At 40.4% G+C, this 22,964-nt stretch overlaps 2 protein-coding genes across 3 annotated transcripts in view; one reads left to right on the top strand and one right to left on the bottom strand.

The window, feature by feature from the left end:
* The window catches only part of mmp28 (matrix metallopeptidase 28), a 246,599-nt gene that overhangs the window by 45,781 nt on the left and 177,854 nt on the right, over positions 1-22,964 (top strand). The window lies entirely within an intron of this gene.
* The window catches only part of LOC139200581 (cGMP-dependent 3',5'-cyclic phosphodiesterase), a 138,114-nt gene continuing 116,132 nt past the window's right edge, over positions 983-22,964 (bottom strand). For both annotated transcript variants that reach the window (XM_070829909.1, XM_070829910.1), the window contains exons 9-31: positions 22,509-22,561; positions 19,846-19,920; positions 19,543-19,584; positions 18,761-18,829; positions 17,893-18,023; positions 14,895-15,006; positions 14,739-14,778; positions 14,173-14,236; positions 13,808-13,889; positions 13,193-13,367; positions 12,349-12,461; positions 10,570-10,647; positions 10,339-10,461; positions 10,184-10,254; positions 9,627-9,749; positions 9,378-9,465; positions 8,834-8,881; positions 7,954-8,028; positions 7,730-7,829; positions 6,713-6,825; positions 5,555-5,593; positions 5,278-5,384; positions 983-4,553 (exon numbers count right to left, since the gene is read on the bottom strand). In XM_070829909.1, the coding sequence (XP_070686010.1) occupies positions 4,319-4,553; positions 5,278-5,384; positions 5,555-5,593; positions 6,713-6,825; positions 7,730-7,829; positions 7,954-8,028; positions 8,834-8,881; positions 9,378-9,465; positions 9,627-9,749; positions 10,184-10,254; positions 10,339-10,461; positions 10,570-10,647; positions 12,349-12,461; positions 13,193-13,367; positions 13,808-13,889; positions 14,173-14,236; positions 14,739-14,778; positions 14,895-15,006; positions 17,893-18,023; positions 18,761-18,829; positions 19,543-19,584; positions 19,846-19,920; positions 22,509-22,561 (2,156 nt within the window). In that variant the 3' untranslated portion in view covers positions 983-4,318. The remainder of the gene's footprint in view (positions 4,554-5,277; positions 5,385-5,554; positions 5,594-6,712; positions 6,826-7,729; positions 7,830-7,953; positions 8,029-8,833; positions 8,882-9,377; positions 9,466-9,626; positions 9,750-10,183; positions 10,255-10,338; positions 10,462-10,569; positions 10,648-12,348; positions 12,462-13,192; positions 13,368-13,807; positions 13,890-14,172; positions 14,237-14,738; positions 14,779-14,894; positions 15,007-17,892; positions 18,024-18,760; positions 18,830-19,542; positions 19,585-19,845; positions 19,921-22,508; positions 22,562-22,964) is intronic.

Genomic DNA, 22,964 nt, shown 5'->3' with positions numbered 1-22,964 from the left:
TTTATTCCAGCTTAATATCTGTAATTGGTTTGGTTTTTGAGTCTTTGGACCAGCTGGACGGACTGCTCTCTGACTGTACCTCTTAGTTAAGACTTTGTGGTGGCACAGTACTGCATGTTTGGGAATCACTTGCTTTTAAGTGGATAGAAATGTTAGCTAATCTTTTGTATTTTTAAGATGGCCCTGGCTAAAGTGTTGTTATTCAGTTGTTTGCAGCTTTCATTGATGCAGTATGCTCTATATGCGAAGTCTTGTGTACACTTTTACGTCACTTCTCTCAGTTTTGTAAATTAAATTTTAATCCAATATAGAAATGATAGCTTTTCTTACAAACTGGAATCTTCAGTCACACTTTTTTTAATACTTTGAATTGAATAAATAGCTTTCTTTCGAGCACTGTTTGTCATGTTTCAGGGAGGGCAATTTGATTAAATCACTGGATCATCATTTTACACAAATTATCAGTTGATATCAGCCCAGCTGATATCAGACAAGGGACCCTTGTCAAATTCTTAAGTGTTGTATAGTCCCAAATACATTTGTTTGATTTAATTTTACACCAGTTGGTTGGTTTCAAGAGCTCTTGGCAAAATATGAAGTGGGCATGTCATCGCTGGAGTCTCTTCCTAAGGAAAATCTCGAATTCTGTCCAAACAAGTTATGATAATTTTACTTCGTCTACATGAAAAATGTAGAAAGAGGACATTTTGCTGCTTACTGCAGTAGATTTTTGCCCCAGGGCCCCCAGTGTGTTAATCTGGCCATTCTTATACGGTATCAGTATGTGACACAGGCCAACAGGATCAACAGAGATGCCACTGTGATGACTGAATCTGTGTCGCTGAGCCATAATGTCACCTGATCTGTTCCCAGCAAACAAGGACACTTAAATAGTGTAAGTAATATTGCAGAGTGTGATGAAGCTACAGTATATAGTGTTTTGTGCACTTTTCGAGACAGAAACCAAGAAGCTTTTCACCAGATTTATTCCAAGAAAGAAAAAAAAAAATAAAATCAAAATTTCATCCATTTGTCTTCTTGTCAAAAAAGTCCTTGTTCATTACATCTGAAGAAGAACAAGACCACCAGCACTCAGAACTCAACAAAACAAATAATTAACAGATGACTGGATTTAGTCCTCAGTATAAGCATCATGTATACATTTCAGATTAGTTTGGGTTCTTATTTGTGGTAGAATATCACATGTATATCCTAAATACACATATAGTTTTCTTTCATCCCCTCTTTCTAAAAGTCTAACCTTGGGATTGTTCAAAAATGGCATGAAATAAAAAAAGAGAACAGGATGCAGCCACTTTAAATACATTACAGAATTGAAATACTTCCCATTGTAATAATGACAGACAATCAAGTAACATTTTCTTTTAAAACTTTGATATTTACAGCAATTATATTTTTGCCACTTTTAACAATTATGTCACAGGTGATCATTACAATGACAATACATCACAGGTTAGAGTCCTGCTGCTCTGTGATGATGGGAAATAGAGTGGGTTCACACCTCCTGGATGAGCCGCACGATGTATCAGAAAAGCTTTTTATGAACACAACCCTTGACTTCACTCCAACATCAGAGAACAAAAAAAATAATTGAAGGTATGCCTGTTTTTCACTTTGCAGCTTGACCAGGAAATAGACAATGTTTGCTTGGCACATTTAGCCCTGATGCTCTAAAACAAACATGAAGGGACAGATACACACTCAGTGTAGAAAACTGTTCTAGGTCTGGACTCTCAAAAGCATTTAAAAACTGTCACAGGCATTTGATTTTTTTTTTCTGTGGAAACATCATGATCTAAGACTTAAATGCCTTTGGGTACTCAGGACTAAAGTAATAATTTAACAATAGGCATAGGTATTTACATAGGAATCTATGCAACGTCACAGAGGCAGACACTTCATATTGCACATGAAAAAGGCAGGTATGTATGAAACAGTGATTTAAAAATATTAGAAATGAAAAACCCACACTCAAGAGACAGAGCTTTAGACAGAGAGAGAGAGAGAGAGAGAGAGAGAGAGAGAGAGAGAGAGAGAGAGTGGCTCCTCCACAAACACGGCTGTATGCCCTTTAAGAAATGTATTGTAAAAAATATTGAGTCCATGAAGCACACCAAGGCAGATCAAAAGATTTCATCCAATCGCACTAATGCATATCCCTATGTAGGTATAACACACACATCTAACCACTTTGCTAACTAACTAACTTTCCTCCCTTATGTGCCCTGGTGAGGCCCTTCCAAAGAAAAAATACATATTTACATCCACTGATTGCAATATTTTTTGCTTTCATCTACCTTCACTGACATAATCAGGGATGCATCATCCAAATCCACGCCAGCTTTGAAAGAACTGGTTATACAGAAGATTTCTTTCTTGACCTCAAACTAACTACCTCCATCCCCCTTTCTCTCTCTCTCTCTCTCTCTCATATCTACACACCCACTTGTCCATACACTCATCGGCTCACTCACTCTCACCCATCCGCACACAGCCCACACACAGTACAGAGGCGTAGCAGACGTTTCTCTTTGTGTAACTATTCTATGGTTATCTTACATTAACTCTGCAGCATTTCCTTCTTTAAACATCATAAGGTAAAAGTGAATATGGCATATTGAAACACAAAACCCCATGGGCCCCAAAAAATGTCCTTTTTTTTTTTTTTTTTTTTTTTTACACGAGGCACAATCTGAGAACTTAAATCTAATTTTCCAAACATTTCCTTTGGGATGCAGCAATAGTGAACTGTTGATGAAAGAGTCATTTCTGTGATGGCTACATCTCTAGTTCCTTCTTTAAAATACTTTTTTTTTGAGTGCACTGAGAACTGAAAAACTGAAAAATGCTGTTGTGTCTGCCTAATATCCACTGGTGGTTGTATACACAACTTCAAATAGAAAGAAGTGAAATGACATCTGAGGTCTTCACACAGGTATTTCACAAATATACATCTTCTAAGCATGATGATCATTCAGTCAACACACTGATACTCAAACTATGTCTATAACAAATATACAACATACATACTAAACAGATCTTTATTTCAATGTTCATATATTAAAAGCTCTAAGAAAGGCAGCAAAGATGCGCAATAAGGCAGATCCATATGACACACTCAATGACACACTCCATATAACACGCTCTACTCTGGCACATTTACACTAACAGATGAGATGGATCTTTTAAAGGGCTTCGGTTGCTCTCTATCTAAATTGGTTTACCAGGAAATCGGTAAACTAAAAAGTAGAAGGAAGTGAGAGAGGGAGTGGGAAGGATGGCTGAGAAAAATAAATTGCAGGTGTGTTTTAGGTCATGAGAGGCCTTTTTTTGAGGAGTAGATGCAATCTTGATGGAGTGACATGCAGTTAATATGCGGAGGGTGTGTGTTTTCAATGTTTTATGCATGGAGTGGGGTGTTGTGGCCAGGGATCTGTGACTCTGTCCTTGATCAGTGATTGTCAAATTGTCCCATAAACCTCCCCACAATGATAGTGATGTGAGGATGAGGGTTGTAATGCTGTGTAAGGGAATGAACTAAATCTCCCCTGTAGAACTTCATTGTAACAAATTAATGAAACATATTTTGACAAGCTGAATATAAAAATCTGTTCTGATGGTATAAAAATGGATTCTTTTTTTTTTTTGCAATGGAGAAATCAACAGTGACGAAGATAAAAGGAATAATACATGAGGTGTCCATACAGCATGCATTCATAAGCATCAGGTGAGGGACTGTGGCAGCTGCTTGTGTGTGAACAAAGCTGAGCTGTTTAAATCAACATAAGCTATTATGAAACATTTTACAGGAAGTATAGCACTTTATCTCACTGTTACATGTCGAAGTAGTCTTTTTCCATAAGAATGAATTGTTTTTTTCTCTGTTGTGTGTCCAAACGGTATGTGCACGTACATATATCTGTCAGTGTGTGTGTTTGTGTTTTTACAATCTTGATAAGCACTGTATGAATGAACTTATGACTTTTGTGGTAAAAAGTTATTTTTCCAGTATAGCTGCTGAAAAAGATAAAGTCACCACCCTCAGCTTTTCTGTACTGGAGACACAAGCAACATGTAGCATCTAATCACTGAACCGGCTCAGATGGATCCGCTCGTTTCAAATCGCTTGTCTGATTCAATTAGTTTGAAACTTTGTCCTGTCCATTCTGCATGGCGTGCTAAGCATCTAAGTGATAGCCAGCAGAGAGATCCCTCCCTCTTAGGTCACCAAAAAGGTATCCTCAGCCTCTTATTGGACCACAGAAAACTTCAAGAAACCGTCAGCCGCCCGCTGATGTCACTGACCCCTCCCTCCTTCTGCATCGTCAAGGCAACCGTTGAGGCAGTGGTCATCGCTCCCGAAAGCACCCTGGGACTGCAGCAGTTCATATTCCTGGTCCAGGAAGTCTAGGCTGTTGTTGCTAGGCAACCCACGGATGGTGAACTTGTGTGACACTTTGGTCCACTGCTCCCGATTTGCTGCCACTCTCTCGTACAGCTCAGTGGCCCCAGGAAACAGTTCAGATAGCAGCCTGAAAGGTCACAGGACAGGAGGGGGAAGAGACATAATATGCAACTGCTTGTTATTGTGCGTCTTCATGAAGTGAAGCGTGATTACTTCACGTTAGATGATCTCCATTGTTCCAGCCGGAGAATGTGACCACATTTTTTACAGTCTCAAACAAAAAGGTGACAGTGATAATTTAATTACATATTCTTTTGACTCCATTGATTTTACTGTCATTTATTGCATCTTATTTTCTACAGTGTTATGCAATATAACTAAATAATCACAGTATTTCATTTCATTAAACTTGCAATCATTGATTTTTTGGCCACTCGGGGGAAGCACAACAAGCTGAAAACCTAACACTGACCTGTCACCCTATAAAGTTCATATGATGATCTGTCACCGTCTGGGGCAGACAATAAAGTCTATCTATTCTATTCTAGAAAACAGTTGCTTTGCTACACATCCAGCAGACACTGCACAGCATAACCATTTATTTGGAGTTGGGTTTCTGAAGTCCAGTGAAGTCTAATATTGACTTTCTCCATCAACTGCTGAGGGAAGTGTCTGTCTGCTAAGTGCTCCACCATGTTAACCAGGAAGTCGCTAACCGTGTCTGTCAGCTGTTTAATGCTGGTAAGGTAGCGTACAGTGAGTCTGTCAGTCAGACACTTGTGGTGGCTGAAAATGATGAGAGCAGTGAGAGCGAATCAGAATAGGAAGGATGTGAGTTTTTTCGTACGCACTTGTAAATGGGCATGGCGATATGTTCCATGAAGCTTATCTGTAGTTCTGGGATGTACGCTTTCTCTCTGTCCATCATCTCACTGGGCCTGTTCCCCATGGCTTTTTCCTGCACACACACACACACACACACACACACACACACGTGCACACACACACACGCACAGTACAGACAGACATGAGTAATGAGCTCACTATTGTGTAAAATGACACACACTTCAGCCACTTGCTAAATCATTTCACACACCATTTAACCAGCCAGTGTACAGTGACACATACCAGATCTCCTTGAGAGAAGAACTCTTTATAAATCAGCTCCTGTGGACACGCAGAGGACAGACATTCATATGGTTTCACTTTCATAGAGGCATTGATTGACGCTTATGTCACACAAAACAAAAATATTATCCAGAATGTTAAAATACAAGTTTACATTTAACTTTTAAAACTAGCACAAATACATATTAGATGGAATAATACTATTACTAATAATACCGTACAATACCATGATACCATATTTGATTCAAACCTGGTCTCTCCCAGTCTGGGCTTATAGCTTTGGGAGAGAATTTGTCATATTTGCAAATATTACTGTAATTGGACTACGCTGAATGACAACAAAGCTGTAATCTAAGATAAAATGCCAGACCGCTTTATTACATTTCAGTATTTGGTGTGATTGCTGTTTTTTTCCCATTAATCCTTGTGCATCTTCTGTCCAGTGAGAAAATAATGTACCAACAGAGACCAGGCCCTGAATTAAAGAGAAATGTGTTCTCAGGTTTGGGAGTAAGGATTACGGTGCATTTGCTGTAGGTGTTGGGAGATTTAGGGTGTAGGATTTAGGACAAGGGTCAGGGGTTTGGTATTGAAAAGGGGCCAGACCAAGATTAAACATAATCCTAAAATGGAGTGGTGTTCCACAGAATATAATGGGATATAGACTGAAAGGTTGTTTCCAAATGTACAGCTAAGCATCTCATAATCTTTATTGTCCCACAAATGGGTCAGTTTTACTGTATAGTCATTTGAATATTGGGAATGCACTGCTGATATTACAACTAACAAAGGGAAAATATAAACTGTCTGAAACTACAGCCCTTTAACAAAAAGGTTTGTGATATGATGTAGTCCTATCATAAACCTTTTTGTTTTTACTTTGACTTGCAACAAACTGTTTTAAATGACAGAGCAGTGTATTGGACAACTGTAATTACCACAATTAATTCCACTACTACACATCTGCAACTTGTGCTGCATTAATTACCAACCATTAATATCAATAACTGCTCATTTTAAAAGGGTAATTAGACTGAGACACATTCACACGATGACCTAAATATCTGCATGCTGATTCATGTATTGTTTTATTGTAACTGTAACTATTTGCTAATGTGGTAACAACAGTTCATCCATTGATTTAAACTATGAACTGACAGCAATCTTGCGTGTGGTTTTCCAGCCCTTGGTTTGGTCTGACAGGTCGCATGATGTCATCAACAGACACAGCAGCAGGGAGCGGTGGGTACGGCTTTTTGGATTGTATCCACCTGAAACACACAAATGCAAAAAAAATTGACTCTATCTAACCTTCATTTTCACACCTACAGTATATTGGCAGCTTTGTGAGGATTAGATATAAGATTAGATATAAATGCCTTTTAGTATCTTGTACTGAAGTTACTCAGGTGCAATGTATTGAAGGATACCAATGTTTTGTGTATTCAATAAGAAGAAATGATGTTTCAATGGCATCCTCAACCTCCATTCTGTGTTTGGTTGGACTATTTCCATTGATGACTGACAAGTTACAACCTCTGTGGTGCCAGGCAGTTGCTAATTCATTTAGAAGCGTTCAGCGTCCTTGAATTGCTTTAACAGCACAAAACTGATTCCTCTGAGGAGACATCCACTCAGGATAACTTATAATTGGTTGCATTCAGGCGTAACAAACCGGTGGTCAGGAGGTTACAGCCAATTACATTACATAAGAGCGCAGTAAGCAACTGTCTCCTCAAAAGGGTAAATAGTCCAAAGAGAGTAGAGGATTTCCAAGACTGTCCGTGATTAATACTTTAAGTTTGAAGACAGATCTCTGCAAAATAAATCATGTAATAAAAATGTAGACTTCCCTTTATGTGGTGCCAAGAAGAGAGAGCACATTAGTCAGCGATTATTTAGCCAAAAAATGGATGCTAACTCTCTGGTTTTCTCTGTCATTCATCACAGCATGATAAAAATGGTGAATTCTACTGTTCAGTACTGTATTCTGTATTGACTCATGTTGTATGTTTTCTCTGGTGAAAATCGAATTTAATGAAAAACAAAATTGCTGCTTGTGTGTTACCACTCTGGACTAAACATATGAACCAAGCCTCCCTTTGCTGTTTAGGTTTGTGAGTACAAAGCAAAAGCAGAGACGTGGCTGTGCATTACTGAACTACTGAGACGTACCATCAGCCATCTTCTGCAGGTCTTTGAAAATGCGAAGGTGGTGAGCCAGGTCTGTAGCCAGTATGATGTCTCTGATCAAATCCAGCACACGCTGGTAGTCCTAAAAACACACATCAGAAAATAACTCCAGCTTACTAGCTGACACCTACAGTGACAGCAGGACGTAGTTAATGGAACTTAAAAGTGAGAGACATTTGTAATGAAAGTCAGCTTTTATATGTTACCTTCCTGGAGAACTTCTCAAAGATGTTGCAGCCAATGGTGTTCAGGATGGCGATGGCCTGGGCAAAATGATGTCTCTGTCATGGTGAATAAAGCATGATGGGAAATCGAATGAGCAAATGCTGCTTCTAAAGGAACGTTGAGTCATGTTGCAGTGCCATAAGCAAAGCCAATTTACAGGCCTCCAATTGCCTCATCGCTGAAACAAAGAATTAAAGTATGATTTTGGCCACTAGGTGTCGTAGAAGCACAAAACAATATTAGTAGCTCGGGCTTACTGAAATTAATCAACAAGGAAAGGACAGAAGAATGAAAGATTTATTTTATTTGTCTATTAAGTTAAATTCTTCAAGGTGTATAGTATAATACACTTATTAGTATTAATTAGTATTAGTACTCAGGTGGATATAATGTACTCCAGAACAACAGCACCTTTAACTATGACCTCAATAATTATTATACATTGACAAAGACATTAATCCATCCATCTATCTATCCATCTATCCATCTATCCATCTATCTATCTATCTATCTATCTATCCATCTATCTATCTATCTATCCATCTATCCATCTATCCATCTATCTATCTATCTATCTATCTATCTATCTATCTATCTATCTATCTATCTATCCACCTATCCACCTATCTATCTATCTATCTATCTATCTATCTATCTATCTATCTATCTATCTATCTATCTATCTATCTATCTATCTATCTATCTATCCACCTATCCACCTATCTATCTATCTATCTATCTATCTATCTATCTATCTATCTATCTATCTATCGATCTATCTATCTATCTATCTATCTATCTATGCAGTACTGGCACAAATCCCTCATCCCTGTGATGAGATGTAACTGGTTGTGAGTTTACCTCCATCACTGAGCCCTCTGAGCTGTAGAGAGCAGCCAGCACAGATTGCTGAAAATAGAAGCAGACGCAGAAATGAAACACGATGTGTACACATTGTATTGATTTTAATGAAACATGCTTCAATAAAAATGATTCTTCTCTTTATCTGTATCTTTCTGCTTTAATGTGAATCTCTGTGTCGAAAGCAGAATAATAAAACGTTGACCTTTAAGGCGTAATCACAGTAGCTGTGTGTGCCATTTTGGGTGCTGCAGGGTTGTACATGATTAAAGAAGAGCAGAGCAACACGCTTTTAATCACACTGGCTCTATTGCCTCACTAGATGAGGAGCTACCACTAAACACAGACTCTGATATCACTACGAGACCCTCAGATCCTGCCTCTCACTGATGTGCTTCAAGTCAATTTTCAGTCGGCCTCTCTATGTGTTTGGGAGGTTTTGTGTTGTTATTGTCCCTTTTTTCACTTTGTGTTCTTCTTAATGCTCCATTGTACTGTAAGCCCTCTAGTAAAGCAAAAACATGAACATAATTTGTGCTCTCACTGAGGCCACTTGGAAAGAATTGTTGGTGCCACGGTGGTCCAGGTCATGGCACATGCAGGAGACAAAGAGAGCTAGAATCTCTATTTCTCTAAAAAAGAGAAGAAAGAGGAGAGTTAGGGATCAAAACAGCAACTTTTGGCTACTGGCGTCACCAATGGGATAGTTTTAGTAACACGAACAATGCTACAATTCAATTCCTTACAGGTTTAAATACGTAAAGCATCGCGGAGCCGAGTGTTTTGTACTTACTCGAGGTAGTTGGACAGCCCTAGGTTTTTGTAGAGCAAGTAGCAGAAGTGTGAGACAGAGAAGGCGTGCATCCAGTTGTGGTAGGGAGGGTCCCTGTAGCCTTTCTTCACCATCAGACAGAACCTGACGCCAAAGCAGCAGTTTAATTGTCATCTACAGCACAGCATGCAACTAGTGACACATCCAGCACACGTAACTAAGCGATTCCATCATGACCCGAGGACCAGTTTTGTTCTATCAATTAAACAGTTACCATATTACAACCCTGCTGCAAAGCTGATGAAGTGGCACCAGAAATTATTCACAGATCCCCAAGTCAAGAATAATTTTGACTTTAAACATATACTCCAATTATTCTATACACTACTGATCAATTCTACTGATCTTGACAAAAAAAAGGTTGGTAGTATCCTTTACTTAATATGTAAGGAAAGGGAAAAGTCAAACACATCAGAAAATAGAGATCATTTCATTAACGCAGGCTACTTGAAGGAATTGGACACACTCATCCACTCAGGCTCTTATATTCAGCTTATGAATTGATGGAGTTGTCAGACCTGGCGAGAGTGTGCAGATCAATCTTGAATGTGTTGATGAAACCCATGTCTTCAAACATGCTGAGGATGCACTGCAGACACACACACAACAGGATCAGATACATTTACACTTTTGCCTGTTCTTTCTCTGCTGCTTCTTAACCTCTGCTCCTTACCAAGGGTGTGGTTTCATCCGGGAGGGAGCGCGGTGTGTACGTGAACTCAGCGTAGCACGGATGGATCTGATTCACAGGTTCGATCCCCTTCACCAGCAGCTTAGACACCTCCTCCTCTGAAACCTACAACGTACACATACTGAATCATATTGAGCGAATGATATCGACAGTGTCAGCGAGTGCGATGTGTCCGCACGCAAGAGTGAGCGCGACGTGCAAATATGATTTTACCTTCATGTGGTACATCATCATTTCGTTGGCCAGGTGGGACCTGAACTGAGCTTCATGGACTTTCTTGTAGAGCAGAGACTGGAGGAAAGAAACACCACATTACATCATCAGAATAACAAATTAACAGTTCAGTTTAGGTTCAGTATGATGTACAGTTGCAGCAACAGCAGCAGCGAAACGAAGAAGTCCTTTCTTTTTCTTTATTTTGACATCACTTGCAAAGATAATTAAATAGACTGAAACTATGTTTGCTCTTAGGCATTCAAAGAGGTTGATTTTAAAGTTCAGTAAAATGTTTGATAAAAAGACTTGGAAAGAGCGTACACACCACAAACTTCATCATCTGGCTGAACACTAGACACTGGCTTTATGTCCAGTGTACAAAACGATATAAGTCAAACTGAATGCTGCTTACATTTTAGTACATAAGGGAAATGCTACAGAGTGAGCATTGATAAATAATGCATTTAGTCACGCTTAAATGATTAATGAGCTGCCTACGAGGCAATTATTTTTCCAATCAAATATCTTTATAGTCTGTTGATAAACTATTGAGTACCTGCAGTCATTCAAAGGTCAGACGCTACAAGAGATTCTTAATAGGAAGGTGAAATGCTGACTAAAATATGATCACAGCCGAACTTTTCGATTTTCTCTATCAGCTGTATGAGTCGTTCTTTCTTTCTTTCCTCCTTCCTTCCTTCCTTCATGTCTCTCTTAATGACACACAGTTGTAAACACGCATTATCATTTAAAACACCTCATCGCTCAGTTGTCAATTCAATTAATGTTTAAATCCTTTAAATTATTCAAATCGATTGTGTGGCTGCCTGAGGGCATGTTCGAGGCGGGAGAAATCAGTCCACTTACACAGAGTAAATCAGTTTTAATCTTCATATTTCCTCTATGTTCTGATCAAATGTGAAATGGTGCTGCAATACTGAGGAGTGGGACAACAAAGATGAATGATTTACAGCAAATATATGCTCTGAGATTATAAATATTGGGTTGCTGAAGGTTCTAATTTGATTTGCATACATAAAAACTAATACCAATCCTCAAAAGCTCGGCGCGTGATGACAATACAATACAGTGCAGCCCCCTGTCTTCCTCTGATCTTTATTATTCTTACAAACACCATTGTCTTCACCATCGTCCGCATGAGCTACATACACTGGTGTAGCTGAATGTGTGTTAATGGGTTTGCAGCAGTCATACAATGCCTGTGAGCTGCACCATAAAAGCCACTCAGTTCCATCACAGATTGAATCTATTTAAATCTCCCTCGAGATTTTGCTCGACTCTGCCTTCACTGAGCATTTTTCTCCTACTGAACGGAGCCCACTTTGCGAGACAGGATTGATCCCTTCAGCAGCATAAACTGTTTTAAGGTGTAAGAAAATCCTAGTGATTGATACACTGTAATCATGTTATCATACATTACATTCATTTTTTGTGGTATGTTTGAAGTCAGCAACCTAGAGATTTATGATAAGCCAGTGTGCATGAAGATGAATGTGTAGCTTAACAGATGCGGCATTTATTGCCTTTTAATGTTTCACATTTCTTCATTGCTGTAAACAGAGACAACAATGACCAAGTGTAAAGTGAGATTTTAAGTTGTTAGTTAATTTGCAACTGATAATGTTAATCTAGTGATTGTATAATTACATTTGTAATTACAGTTTAAAACCTTGTCCCTGATGAGCCGCCTGTGGCCATTCAACATATTGAAGGTATTTAAAGGTTACGGAGAGTCGTTCTTTCAGTGAGCCTTACATGGGCGATGCTGATACCACAGTAGATGGAGAAAGCTGTGGCGAGGTCCTCATCGAAACGGTTGAACCACGGCCCGTTCATTTTATTCACCAACTCCGCCACCCCGATCACCTCTGGAAGAAGGAGGATTTAAAGACAGAGGAGGTGGACAGAAGCGAAGGAGGAGAGAATGAGACAAGAAAGGTGAGACATTGAGGGAGGCAGTGAGTTGAGGAAGGAAAGGAGTACAGAGATGGATGGAGGGAGAGAAAGTTGATGAAGAAAATTGCAGAGTGGTGAGATCAGAGTCAAGGACGAGAAAATGAGGCACATAATGCGGCAGCCAGAGGTGCAGAACAGACGTCGAGTCAAATAGGTCTGCTAACTCCAATTAATTTCACACTGGAGGTAAACCCAATTGCACATAAAAAGATGTGAACTGAAACTCTTAATCTGAGCTTCAGACAGTTTTCTATACGGAGATAAATCACCCAGAATCTTCTGTGTTTCTCTGCTTAGATACAGCAAGACATAAGGAGCACCATTAAAGTCTTTCAGAGTTTTTTGTAATTTCTAAGTGCGGAACACACCGAGGATGGTTTCCCCTCCAAAATGCACTTCACGCACTTGAACATGTAGGAGGAGAGGACGTGACGTAGCGACTCTTTGTGCTATTCTGAGAGAGCACCTGTGTGGAAATGTAGCTTTGTTTTTGGAAAAATGGGTTTGTGCTACTGCGGAGCGTCCACCAATAGTTTCATGAACCTAAATCTGAATAATGTAATGATATTACTATATTAGTAGCATTATTAGTGCATTATTGGAGTCTACAGGGGCAACTGGGAAAATGAGTTATTGCTGATACCATTGTTCTCATCTTTGATGGGGAAGCAGAGAATGTTGCGAGTCCTGAAGCCGGTGCTGTCATCCACACCGCGGTAGAAGAGAGGATGGGAGTAGGCGTCCTTGATGTTTAAGATCTGACCGGTGGTCGCCACGTGACCTGCAATACCTTGATCTGCTGGAATACGAAACTCCTTCTGCACTCACATGCACGCGCACACACACACGCACACGCATACACACACACACACACGTTACTTATGTCATCATGAGATATTATCATTATTTCGGTGGAGTCAGACAGAAAACGTAGGGCCATAACAAATGACGTGCATCCTGGTCCCCAACAAGGGGCCGCCTCAGGGGTTTCAAGTGCTGTCTGAATTACGATGTAATTGCAACGTCCTACTTTCTTGTCTGGATGGGGACCTTTGTTGCGTGTCATTCCCTAATTCTCTCTCCCATTATTTCCTGTCTGTCTCTACTGCTACTGTCAGCTCTCTGCTGAAGGCATGCAATATACACCCCCCCAAAAAGGTCACGGGGGAGACACAAGATACATCAACATATTGTGGAAAACAATCAGTGGGTACAGATTAAATGTGTGCGCCTGCTTGTGTTTGTGTGTGTGCTGTACCTCCTCGTCACTGACCACGCCCCCGTCGAACACCTTAGCCACCAACTCATGACTGACACGATCCAGCAGGAACACTGAACAGCTAGAGAAGCATCGAGAGGCAGAGTCAGATAGCTGAGCTACTAGAGAACAGAGCGAATGCAGAGAAAATGAGAGTGTTTTATCTCATTTCATCTCAGGTCGTTTTGTACCTTTAATTAAATGCGGCAGTCAGTTAAGAGCAAATTGCCAAGATAGCCTTTTAAAATGGAGATAAAGACATTTACACTACACGACACTACGTGCACACACGCACACACACACACACACACACACTTTGGCATACACATTTAAACACTTCTTTGAAGATGAATCAGAGGGCTTACATCTCTGCATCACTGAGGTTCCTGGCCTCCACTATAATTTCCTGTAACAGCACCGACACATCATCTGACAGAGGGAGAGAGAGAGGGAGAGAGGGAGAGAGGGAGAGAGAGAGGGAGAGGGAGAGAGAGAGAGAGAGAGAGAGAACAAAAGGAAAAACAGAGGAAATTAAACAAATGTGCAGTGCACGTTGGCAAGAGCTTTTGTAATCGATGGTTTGGTTCACAGAGAGACAGTTTGCTCTACCACTGGATCAATTTTTTGCACCCACTATCATGATGAATCATCAATGACTTATTCTACTGTTGGTGCTTGCTGTTAGATAATAATCTAAATGCCTCAGTGTAATTATAGTGCAGAGAGGTGGAGCCATCATTTTTAATGCCCTTTTGATTTTATGGTTATGATCCTGGGTGTAATCACCTTTAAGGTCGGAAATATCTCATTCAATTACGTGCGGCATTTGTTTCACTGGGTGATCACTTAAATATTGGCCATTAACGTAAATTGTCCCACAATGTTCTTTCCTCACAGAGACAGACAGACACAGACCGGGGGGGGGACTTACCCAAATGTGTGAAGAGATTCTTGGCCACTTGTAAGAGTGCCTGTGTGGAGAAACAGTGGGCACGAAAAGCTATTTAAAAGGCAGCTTCATGCTTATTTATGTATGCGTACGGAGTGTGTGAGTGCGAGCGTGTGTGTGTGTGGGCAAGTGCAGTACCTGGCACTCCACTTTAAGTTTCTGCTCCTTCTGAAAGGCCAAAGTTGAAGTGAGGACCGTTGAAGTGTAGCAGAAACAGTGCTGGATTGCATGCTCATCTGCCTCTGTGTGTCTGCAGTGGGGAAGGACACACACACACACACACACACACACACACACACACACACACACACACACACACACACACACACACAGTTAATAGGCTATTGTGGGATGTTTGCACTGTTACAACCAAACATGAGATATTTATATTTCTACCTATGTTGTGTGGTCTTGTGTTGCTACTATTACATAATCACAAAATTAATATGCTACTATTTTGATAGTATATTAATAAGTGAAGTGAGTGAAAATTCCAATCATTCTCAGTTCCTGTTTCTCATTTAATGAGGATTTATTTGCAGCTTTATCTATTTTAAATCATTTAAAACCAAATATCTTTGATCAGAAAAAACAAAACATGATCTTGGGCTGTAAGGACTTGTGAATTTACAATATTACGGTATGTTTACATTGTTTATTTATTTCCATTTCATGATTCAAAGGTAATGGTTTTTCCTATTACATTTATCTGACAACTATAGTTACTAATTGATTTTCAGTTCAAGATTGCTACATGAAATATGATCATTTTATGAATTATGCATTTTTTATGGATTAGACTACCCAATAGTATATAAAGCTGTCAAAATTACACATCAGTGTTGTAGCCCCAAAAAGCAAGATGCTTAATTGTTAACTAAAAAAAAGATGGAATCATTTCCAACAGTGTAAGAATGAATGCAGGAGAAGTTACTTTAATATGTTTAACCATCTTAAAACAGAACTGAACTCTGGTTTCCTGCAGGTGGTGAATGGGACTGTCAGTCTCCTTTAAAATTAAATGATGTGGGAGGTTGACAGCATTAAGCAGGTAAATGAAGACTGATGAATGAAATTATCTGCTTTGACCACAGAGATGCTATTAATTGCCTGCAGTTACCCCTCTTTTCCTATAGAGGGCAGTGGCACGTTATTGTGTTGATGTTGGTAGCAGAATGTAGCCTCCAGCTTTACTGCCCTGAGTTTAGGGTCCCAGGAATCCTAGCAGAGACGACAGAATTTCCACAGAGCTCAGAGAAGGCCTGGGATACTCAGTTTAAGGGCAGTTAAGTTCACTCTCCCACAAGTTACAAATCCGTTGTGACTGACATTCAGGAAAGTCACACAGAACAATTGCCTTCAGTCTTGTAAGTCAGGCTGGGGAATAGTTTTCTGTGTTAGTTGTCTGCAGTCACAAAAGAAAATTGTCCCTATTTCTGCAGCTTGAATGAAACCAAGCGGGAGTCAGTTTCCAAAGACCAGAAGTCAGATACACACAGTGAGAAAGCACACAACCCTTTCCACAAAGGACCTGATATTTATGTGGAATGAATGAGGAATGGGCACACCCTGTTTGGTCCTAGGAGGCACTGCCATGTGGTTGGTTGCACTTCCTCATCTGCACAAACAATATGAGACCCTGCCAGTCCTTGAGAAATAAATCCAGCAGCCAGCTGCCATGCCTGCCATCATAAAACCTCATCCTTTCTTGTCTTATGTTTCCTTAAGATCCTGACAGTTTTAACAGTGCTGCTTAAAGTGGAGGTTTGTCATGAGACCATTTGTGCTGTACACATCATCCTCAGTATGTCTCTGCTTATTCTTCTACCAAAGCCACACTGTGCATCCTCAGCCTGCTCTGTGCATAAAACAAGATTAAATTATATTTGTGATGGTTTATGTGCAGCTTTCTTATCTGCGAGCACCAAAACTGAGTTATGGACCTGTTACTGGTGTCACATTATGTTTTCATGCACCTGTGTCCTAGGGTATGAGGCTAAATTATACTTTCAGGAGGGCAGGCAGGGGGAGAAGTTCCAACAAACTCTGCATATGAATATGCAGTCTATATGATGAGGGGATGTGTCTTTAAGATATATGCCCCTACTAAAATCTAAAAGACTGTGCTTGGAGCAAAGGATAGATTTATCACATTTTATGCACAGTTGTGACCATAATCCTGTTTCTGTTACTATGGTAATGAGATGCCAGCTCTGTCATCAGTGCCACTGGCAAAGGGAGAAATTATAGGACATGATCCCTTCTCATCCATCTAAGTCTTCAGAGAGAGAGAGAGCACGCAAAGGAGAGGGATTGTATGTGAGTGCAAGCACGTGTGTGAACGGCGTGTATGAAGTGTGTTTAGGGAAAAAAAATACATAAAATACACTAATCTCCCAGCACTTTGATATGCAGTAAGGAGAGACATATGCTGCTTGACAAGGTGACTGAAATAGATAGATAGACACAGATAGATACTTTATTCATCCCTTTGGGGAAATTGAGGAGTTGAATTCAGGAGGGGAAATTCTAGAAACACATTAGAAATTGAAGCAGCACACTCTGACACTCTGGCACACCGTGTGTTTTTAAATTCAGGTGATCACATCATTGCTCCTGGCTGGTCTCACACAGACACACAGATACACAGACATACACACAAACACGCACGCACGCACACAAATACATGCCAAGACATGGTGCCAAACCAGGCAGCCAAGTCATTTGCTGTTAGACTCATGACCTCACTCAGGATCATCAGATTCACATACTCGTGCACGCACACACACACACAAACACACACAAACACGGGCCGGGCGTTTTGACGCAGTCTCCAAAGGGATGGTTCATTCACAAGAGAGCATGCAGCACCTTCTGCTGATTAGTTGCCAGATTTCAGAATCAGGCTACCCATCCCAACATTACGGTCACTGTAAGATCTTTGTATCTACCAGGACTCAACACCTCAGGAATTAGGAAAAGCAAAATGATTTTCAGACCGCCACTTCAGCAAGTTCAGCTAAGAGGTTTAAAAATGTCGTAAGAACTCTGCATGACATAGTTCAGCGTGATCTGATTTACAAGAGGTGGGGGAACAGCAAAACAACCAGAAAGAAACAGTCTGTCACATACACACCTCTGCCCACCCTGCTTGTTGAAGGCGCACGCTAGCGCCACCACCTGGCCGGTGGCTCTGCTGACCACTGGTACACAGAGCATGGAGGAGATCTCACAGCCCAACATGCTGGACAGCTGCCGACGCTCCTCCTGTGAGGCAGAGAGGCAGAAAAATCAGTTTAGTATAAACATAGACAGATACACTACTCACAAAAAGTTAGGGATATTTGGCTTTCAGGTGAAATTTCAGGATGAACCTAAAATGCATTCTAAATTTTCCAGGTGAACTTAATGTGACCTTCTCTAAACTTTTGAATGCACATGTCCAACTGTTCAGTGTTTCAGTACTTTTTGCACAAGTTGCTGTTCTCTAACAAGAAGCTTAACAGCAACATTCACAACAGGTTTGATCCATGAATCCACCAATACATTTCCTGCTTCAGTTAGAATTGGTATTTAAACAGTCCTCCTCATCATCCTGTTCATATTCTGACATCATGAGACCAAGACGACACCTAACAGTCGATCAGCAGTGTCATCAAGAGGTTGTAACAGTGATACAGAGACTGGAAGAGTCACAGAAAGGAGAGGAGTGGACGTCCTTTGACCACATCCCAATTTATTGAGGCACTGAAAATTTTTTGTTGTGGTATACCTACCACTGTTGTTAGATTTTCTTTCAATAAATTGTTTAAGATGAAGAAATTACCATTGCATGCTTCTACTTAAATGCCCTACTTTCATGATATAATATCACTGTAGCATTCACTTTTTACATTTTCCATATATTTCACCTGAAAGTCGAATATCCCTAACTTTTTGTGAGTAGTGTAGATCAATACTGTTGATGGATGAATAGATACATAAGAAAGAAAACATCTCCTTACAGCACTTATGTCCTGAAGAGTTATTGATTTCTTCTTCTCGACCACCTGACCAAAGCGTCCAAACATCAGCTGAGCCAAAATGCAGGGAGGTAAAGAAAAGCGGTGTAATAAGGGCAAGAGACAGGAAGAAAACAAATTTGTTGAAAGAGACCTTGAGATTCCTTTAGGAGCAGTGAATGAATAAAGGTTGTTTATTCTGAGCAATGTCCCCAGTTACCTCCCTTGTTAAACTGGCACAAATAGGATGTGTCCTAATGTGTCCAAATATCTCTTTACACCAGCTACTATCCAGATTTCACACACCATTTAACCTGAGGTACACAGTATATTTGCGCTATAATGGAAAGCCTGTTAATGCTACGTCTGCACCACAAGCAGAGGCAGGAGACCTAAAGCGACTCATCGGACGTGATTACCAAATTTCTTAATTGTCACCCCTGCTGGGGATTATAAAAGATTACACGTGGGAGGTTTATTCTATGGCGTCAGTCAGAGAAACCTACACACGGGGTTGCAACACTTGCATTAGAGGTATACTCGTTAAAAATTGCAATAAACCTCCCTGATTACATCTTAGTGTACCACCATACGGACCCCAGTGTAAGAAACACAAGTGATTGAAAGACTGAGTGGCTGAATGAAGGCACCATAAAACAAATAAGAAATAAATGGATGAGGATGGATGTGCCTGAGAGAACACAAACAGCCTAGTAATTGTAAATAACGACAGAATAAATCCATGAATATCTGTATGAATAAATTATTGGGTTTATTGGCCTCACCGGGAAGCTGATCTCCTCCTCCAGGAGTTTGTCTCCAACTACCTAAAGGTCACAGAGGTCAAAGGTCTCCGGTTATTCATGGGTGGATGTCATTGGTGGATGTGTATGTGTGATGAAGGGAACTTGTATGAGAAATTGACACATATTTTTTTGACTGGCTTTTCAAATAGAGATTATAAAAACAAATGTGTATAAGAGCGGTAAAGATTCAGAGAGAATATCTGTGTGTTTGTGTGTGTCTGTGTGTGCGTGTGTGTGCATGTGTGTGCATGTGTGTGCATGTGTATGTGTGTGTGTGCATACCTGGCAGAACAGCTGGTGGTTGTCCTCGGACACCAGTAGCAAACAACAACACTGCGAGTGAGTCTGCTGCTGCAGCTGAAGGAACACACAGACACAATATGAGTCTTGATATATAATCACAAGAGCCTGTCCTCATCAGACTGGGTCACATTGTTTTTACAGCCTCAATTTACGATTCCTTGGAGCGTAGTCGTAAGTGTGAAGATAAGATGAGAAATCAGTGGACAATGGAAAATGACTGGAGCGAGGGTGTGGCAAGAATACAATATTATCTTCACTGTCTTGCAGTAGCATCAACTTGTGAGTAAAGATGTACTGAGGTGATACATGTTGAAAAAAATGAAAAATTAAATATCTCACATATTAATATCTGTTATTACACTAACAAAATAAAGGTGAGAGGATTGATTCAACTGGATTTTAAAATATTCATATCTTCCATATAAGATAAAATACATTAGCCTGCTGTTGTTTTAGCACCAGATTGAGTTTTTTCTTTGAACGCAAATGATTAAAATCCCTACATACACAAGACAAAAACAAATATAAGTGTACAAATAAAGGACTGTATATGCATTCGTCCTCTCTGGCACTGTGCTCTGTAAAATCTGCAGAGTAGCAACCAATTTTCTACTGCTATCTGTGATGAAAAAAAACAACCAATTCATTCACATTCACAGCCTGAAATTCACTCCAAGGCGGGAGCACACACACACACACACACACACTCACACACACACACACACACACACACACCTGTGCGCATGATGCACCAAATAATGTAGGTGAACAGTCATACATGATCGCACGTTTACATGCACACACATGCACACACACATTCATATGAGAGCAGACATTCTTCTCTGTAATCCACAGAGCTGGATAGAGAACAAGCAGGACAGGGATAAACACCAACCACTGCCAACACACTCGCCTCCCCCCCCAGTCACACACATGAGCTCTAAACATGCACACACGAGTTCACATACACACACAGCATAAAAATACACACACACGTAAAGCATGTTCCTGCGCCTACACATAATAATAAGCCCCTCCACCCCCTTTTCCCAAATACTGTTAATCCCATAAGAGCCGCCCCGAGCACTCCCCACCAAACTGACAATTCTTCAGAAGCAACAATCTCCCGCTCCGTTTCCTCCCTCCTCTCCTCCTCCTCCCATCAACCCTTTTTACAACTGTAACAATAAACAGGCGAAACAAATCATGTCGGATTCAAAATACATCTTAAAACCCCTGCAGCCTTTTGCACCACCACAAATTCTCCCTCTCCCCTTTTTCAGACGCAGGAAAAATACTACAAATTCAGGTTTTCCATGCAGGCGGCACTGTTGAAACCATGGACTGAGTCCTGCATTGTAAAGGCAGCACAGGTACAGGGAGGGTCAGGTAGGTGATAACTGTTTAGATTTGACAGAGAAATACCCAGATTTTTTTTAAAAGGAGCAAATTGTAACCGTGTCCCCCTGCACCTGAAAGGTATTTATGGTTTCTGAGGACATTGATCTCTGCAGTTAAAAGTAAATGAGGTCCTCTTTGGATGTTGACAGAAAACATAAGAGTAAATGAAGTGAGACTGAGTGACACTGAGCTGCATATTATGGACCAGAGTACCTGTGATAAAGCAATAACCTAAACCAATCCACAACTATTGAGTGCTTCAGCTCGTATGTTTTAATATCATCAATTAGATAAACAGTCCTGTCTGTTGTTTAATCGGCCAATCAATCCCTTGTAATAATCAGCTGGAGATGAAATATATTTCAAATGCCTGCAAAAACAGATTTCCTTGACATAAAGAACATTAGGGCTACAACTGATGATTATTTTCACAATTGACTCATCTGCTAATTATTTCCTAGTTGAGTCAATTAAGCAGTTAAAATTTTAGAAAAATGCCCAAGATCAAAAATACATTTTCAAATAGCTGATTTTGACCAAAACCCAAAGTTATTCATTTTGATGTCACACAATAGAAAGAAAAGCAGCAAAACCTCACAGCTGAGACAGTGGAACCAATGAATGTAAAGTTCTTGACTTTTGATGTGGAGACAGACAAAGACCTGACTGTGTGCTTTACCAAAACCCAGTATAAAAAATTCAAAACAATTCCTTCATGCTCAAGCAGTACGAAAAAAGAAGAAAAGTATGTGCATACATCCATTAGGCGTCTCTGAAGCTCTCATGGACTGAGACTCTGCCCCTTTGATGCAATATAACCTTCACATCTCTCTCCTCTCTCTTGCTTTATCCCTCACTATCTCCTGTTTTCGCCATCTGTGAATAATTCCATGCATTTAAATGGTTTGTTGTCAGGTTTTTGCACATACTGTAGCATCTTTCTCTCTCCTCTCACCTGCGGCTCTTCCTTCATTGCAATCAATCTTTACGCCTCTACTCCTGCTTCCCTCCTTTTTACAGAGAGTCTATCATGTACAGTAAATGGGGAGACTGGTGAAATAAGCAAGTGATAAGCTTGTATATAGATAATGACAGGAAGACGGTACGAAGGGAAGGGTTCAATGTTTTGCATGTTCTGTAACAGTCTTCAACTGTGTGTGTGTGTGTGTGTGCGTGTGTGCGTGTGTGTGCGTGTGTGTGTGCGCGTGTGTGGGAGCGTATGAGTGATCTCAGCCACTTACATAATTGATGACTTTGAGCTGGAGAGAGGCTGCATCAAGGTCGTAGAGCTCACCTGAAAGAGAAAATGGGGAGAGAGAGAGAGATGGGAGAGTAAAAACCAGAGAGGAGCAAGGGCAGATTGGCATTACGGAAGACGGGGGGAATGCAGAGCATGTACACATGTGGAAAGAAAGCAATCCAGGGAGGGATGCAATGAGACAGCGAGGTCGGGGAAGGGTGAGCGGGAACCAGCTAACAGAGGGACTAATAATGAAGACAAGACAAGGGATGGAGGGCTGCCTGGACTGCAGATGAAGACAGAAGGGAAGAGCTGGACAGAGAAGCAGAGAGGCAAGGAGGAGGGAGGAAAGAAAACTGGGGAGAGTAAAGGCATCTCATATTTGCTAACAATTACCAGGGAGTAAACAAAGTTGATGTATGTGTATGTGCATAGGAACGGCATTAGCGAGTCCACT

The sequence above is a fragment of the Pempheris klunzingeri genome, chromosome 4 (assembly GCF_042242105.1).
Source record: "Pempheris klunzingeri isolate RE-2024b chromosome 4, fPemKlu1.hap1, whole genome shotgun sequence".
Classification (NCBI taxonomy): domain Eukaryota; kingdom Metazoa; phylum Chordata; class Actinopteri; order Acropomatiformes; family Pempheridae; genus Pempheris; species Pempheris klunzingeri.
Note: the sequence above shows the minus strand (reverse complement) of the source record. Positions and strands in the feature narration are given on the sequence as shown.